Below are 4,812 nucleotides of genomic sequence, written 5' to 3'. Positions count from 1 at the left end.
TTACCTCATCTGTAAAGTGGGGATTAGGACTGTGAGCCCCACATCGGACAGGGACTTTGTCTAACCCAATTTGCTCGTATCCACCCCAGAATTTATTACAGTGCCTTGCACATAGTAATTGCTTAACAAATTCCATAATTATTATTATTATTGTGACCCATGAATATTAACCTTTTGTTGACCTCCAATATTCCACCCCTTGCCAATGGGTCACACGTTCCTGGGGGACACAGGCAGGAGTTTTAAAATATTATTTATTAGGTACTTACCATGTGTCTAACACTCTTCTTAGAGCTTGGATAGATACGAGTCAATTAGGTTGGACACAATCTCTATCCCACATTTGGCTCACAGTCTAAATAAGAGGGAGAACGGGAGAAATGAAGCACAGAGAAGTGAAGTGATTTGCCCAAAGTCACACAGCAGACAGGAGGCAGAGCTGGGATGAGAACCCAGGTTGTCTGTTTCCTAGGCCTGGGCTCTTTCCACTAGGCCATGCTGCTTATCATGGTAAAACCTCACGGAAGGCAATGACTATCAAATCTCCATTGACAAAAAAGAAAAAAGAATTTCTAGCCACTCAGAGATTTATTTCAGAAGAACACATTGAGTTAGGGCTGAGAACAAAATTTCAATTATTTTCAATTTTCAGGATTGAGAACAGATAGAGTAAATGTGCAAATGAGCTGCTATCTCTCCGTTACTGAAACTTTAGTCCATTAATCAAATCACCTGTAAATGAGGCACAGAAAATAATGGAACAAGTTGGCCCTATGAACAATATTATTATTATCATCATAATTAATAATAACAATAGTAATGTTTACTATTTACCAGCGCTTAGGACAGTGCTTGACACATAGTAAGTGTTTAACAAATACCATTAAAAATTATCTGGGACTTACTATCTGCTAAACTCTGGGATAGATGCAAGGTTATGAAATTGGAAACAGTCCCTGGCTCACACAGGGTTCACAAAATTTATCTTAACCCCATCTTACAAATGAAGAAACTGGGGTTCCGTAAGGGAAATTAACTTGCCTAGGGTCACACAATAGACCAGAAACTTGAACAAGGGTCTCCTGAATCTTATGGCCACTAGGCAACACTATCAATCAATCAGTGAATCAATGGCATTTATTGAGCTTTTACTGTGTGCAGAGCACTGTAATAATTACTTGGGAAAGGCCAATGGAACACAATACCTACTATTCTCTGTCTTGGGGTTTTATGCCCTTTCACTGAGTCTCACCCCTAGCGGGTATTTCCAGGATATTCCCCTCGATAGCTACGTTTTTACCTACCGAATGATGGCATATAATAACATCATCCGAGCATACCTACTGTAATCAATCAACCATCAATGATATTTATTTAACACTATTGGTCGCAGAGCACTATACTAAACACTTGGGGAAAGTACAACAGAGATGGTAGACACGTTCCTTGCCTTCATCGAGTTAAGAATCTTCAGGGGATGATGAGCATAAAAATAGACTGCAGAAAGGGAAAATAATAGAGGATTAAGAATATTTAGAGTACGTACTGAGGGGCTGGGATCAGTATCAATCAATCATTTAATCATATTATTAATAATAATCATAATCATATTAATCATAATCATACTTTCTGTGTGTAGAGCATTGTATTAAGCACTTGAGAGAGTACAACAAAACAGGATTGTAGATATGCCCACTGCCTAAAAATGAGCTCACAGACTAGAGGGGGAAACAGACATCAATCAATCTATCAGTGGGATTTATTAAGCGCTTACTGTCTGTAGAACATTGTACTAAGAGCTTGGGAGAGTACAATAAAACAGAGGTGGTAGACATATTCCTTGCCCACACCGAGCGTACAGTCCAAAGGGGGAGACAGACATTAATCTATCCATCAATGGTATTTATTGAATGATTACTGTGTGCAAAGCACTTTACTAGGCATTTGGTAGTATACAATATAACAGATACTTTTCCTACACACAAGGAGTTTGCAGTCTAGACGGGGAAGCAGACCATAATCATATTGAAGGTGGAAAAGTTTATTAACACATATTCTGTAGCATAAAGTGTCTCATCAATGGATACATACATCTCTGAGTGTAATTCAGGATTTGAAGCTAAGAATTCCTCGGATGTCCCCTTGGGTATTTTTGAGAAGCAGCTTGGCCTAGTGGAGAGAACATGGGCCTGGGAGTCAGAGGACCTGGGTACTAGTCCTGGCTCTGCCACTTACTGGCAGTGTGACCTTAGGAAACTCACTTAACTTCTCTGCACCTCATTTCCCTTGATACCTGTTCTTCCTCCTACTTAGACTGTGAGCCTCATGTGGGATCTGGCTATTTTGTACCTAACCCAGCTCTTAGTTCAGTGCTAGTTATATGGTAAGCACTTAACAAATACCACAATTACTCTCATTATCTGATTTTTCCTGATATTTAATTTCCTTCAGTGGAGATTTGTCTCTTTTAGCTGCTACTTTTCCCGCCCTTAAGAACTCTAGAACAATTTGATTCAATATGTTAGCCCTTTACTGAACTCTGTTTTTTTTTCCAGAATCCTCCTCACCATCCCCTTCATATCCTTGTTCCTCAGGGTGTAGATGAGCGGGTTGAGGGTGGGGGTGACCACAGTGAAGAAGACGGTCGGAAACGTGTCCAGAGTCACAGAGAAGAAGCTGCTGGGCCAGAAGTAGACCACCGTGATGGACCGTAGAAGAGAGTGATCACAAGGAGGTGGGACCCGCGGGTGCCCTGGGCCTTATTCCAGACCCAGAGCGACTAGATCCTCAGCACTGCCCGGGTGTTGGACCCATAGGAGACCGTGATCGGGTTGAAGGGTAGGAGAGTCAGGGCCAAAGTGTCCACGAAGAGCTGGATCTCATTGTCCCCAACGTCCACACATGCCAGCTTGAGCATGGTGAGCATCTCACAGAGGAAGTGGGAAAGCCGCTGTTGTCCACAGCGGGGCAGGTGGTATATGACGGTGACCTGAATCGCGGTGTCCCCCACCCGACCCAGCCCGGCTAAGCCCACCAGGGCCCAGCAGAGTCGCGGGTGCATGATGGTGGTGTAGTGAAGGGGTCGGCAGATGGCGGCGTGATGGTCCAAGGCCATGACGACCAGAAGGATGTACTCCGACGAACCCAGGGCCAGGGAGACGTAGAGCTGGACCGCACAATGGACCAGGGTGATGGTCTTGGAGTGCCCCCGGATGTTCCACAGAAGCTGGGGGACGATGCTGGTGGTGAAGCAGAGGTACATGTGGGAGAGGTGAGACAGGAAGATGTACATGGGCGTATGGAGATGGAAATACAGTCGGTCACCAAAATAATGGCCAACAATCTTGCCCACCAGGGTTAGGAGGCCGAAGATCAAGACAACCATAAAGAAGATCTTCTCTAACTGGGGCTGAGCAGAGAAACCCACCAAGACAAAGTCCTCTCCAGAAGGGTCATTCGGCATCATTCTCGTCCTTGTAGGAAAAGCGAGGGAGGCAGGGAGAGAGAAAGGATGAGAGAAAGAGGGCGGGGTAAGAGAAAAAACTGGAGAGGAAAAAATAAGAGAGTGAGGGAGAGAAAAAAGAGTGAAGCAGTGTCCCGAGGTGACCCTGGGGTACCGACCATCTCAAAGTTAAATACTATCTTGTGACCACCTGAGCCTGCAGGCGGAACTCAGAAGTGAGGGTGGAATACTGCCCCTACAACCAAACCTGCTAGATTGACAGCCCAAGCCGGGAATACAGAAAGTGTCCCTCGCCCCCGTGCCAATTGAATTATGTATGGAGGAGGGGGAGAGGGCAGAGATTGGATAGACTGGCCGGAAGCTGGAGTGGCCTAGGGGCACAGGCGATAAATATCTGTCGCCTCTGACCAGACTGTGAGCCCACTGTTGGGTAGGGGCTGTCTCTATATGTTGCCAATTTGTACTTCCCAAGCGCTTAGTACAGTGCTCTGCACACAGTAAGCGCTCAATAAATACGATTGATGGTGATGAAGACACGCAGCAGCAGGAGGGGCAGCCGCAGCAGCAGCAGCAGCCCACGTGTCTCTCTCTGCCTAGACGGCCAGATGCCTGCTCTGCAACCGGAACCAACACACTGAGGCAAGGGCCACGGGACAGGTGAGTGCCTCATGGGTGGGACCCAGGTGCCCCGCTGCTGATGGGAATCATGAGTGGATTCCTCCCATGTAGGGAGAGCACATGGTGAGAGCTAGCCGCCCATCATGTGCGTGGGTAATTTAATGAATTCTTCCCATGTGGGAAAGTAAGTGGATTCTTCCCGAGTGGGAAGTGCGCATGGGTGAGAGTTAGCCATCTCACCCACGCGCAATTAACGTATGATTGTGTTCTTCCCGTGTCGGGAAGCTCTAATATTGCTAATTGAATTATATTCCTCCGGAAAGGGAAGTTCAATCCATTGCACCTAACAATTACATAAATTCAATTCACCTCGTGGAATAAACTTTATATAAAACTCAGGCTTTCCGTCCCCGGCCTCTCTCGCTCCCTCTCTCGCCTCGCCGATCACTGAACGAACCTGTCCCAGGACGACGGGTGACAGGGAGGCAGGGAGAGAGAGAGGATTATGGAGAAAGGGAGTGGGAAAGAGAAAAAGGAGGGAAAATGAGAGCGAGGGAGTGAGGGAAAGAGAGTGCAAGGGAGAGAAAAAGTGAGAGGGAAAGAGAGAGAGGAAAAGGAGTGCATGAGAGGAAGTGTGAGGAGAGAAAAGACAAGAGAAAAAGTGAGGGAAAGAGATCGTGAGGGCGAGAAAAGGCAAGACAGGGAGAGAGAGGGAAAAGATCATGAGGGGG

The 4,812-nt window shown here is 46.2% G+C and overlaps 1 protein-coding gene across 1 annotated transcript; it reads right to left on the bottom strand.

Moving 5' to 3' along the window:
- Positions 1–2,779: 2,779 nt before the first annotated feature.
- Positions 2,780–3,466, bottom strand: LOC119921906 (olfactory receptor 2G3-like). Its single transcript, XM_038741886.1, has one exon. The coding sequence runs from the start codon at positions 3,464–3,466 to the stop codon at positions 2,780–2,782; it is 687 nt and encodes a 228-aa protein (XP_038597814.1).
- Between the last annotated feature and the right edge of the window lie 1,346 nt (positions 3,467–4,812).

This window comes from Tachyglossus aculeatus, unplaced genomic scaffold (assembly GCF_015852505.1).
Source record: "Tachyglossus aculeatus isolate mTacAcu1 unplaced genomic scaffold, mTacAcu1.pri SUPER_32, whole genome shotgun sequence".
NCBI classification, from domain to species: domain Eukaryota; kingdom Metazoa; phylum Chordata; class Mammalia; order Monotremata; family Tachyglossidae; genus Tachyglossus; species Tachyglossus aculeatus.
This window is presented reverse-complemented; position numbering and strand designations above follow the sequence as displayed.

Coding starts and splice junctions, on each gene's coding strand:
- LOC119921906 (XM_038741886.1), bottom strand. CDS start 3,466: ATGATGCCGAATGACCCTTCTGGAGAGGACTTTGTCTTGGTGGGTTTC.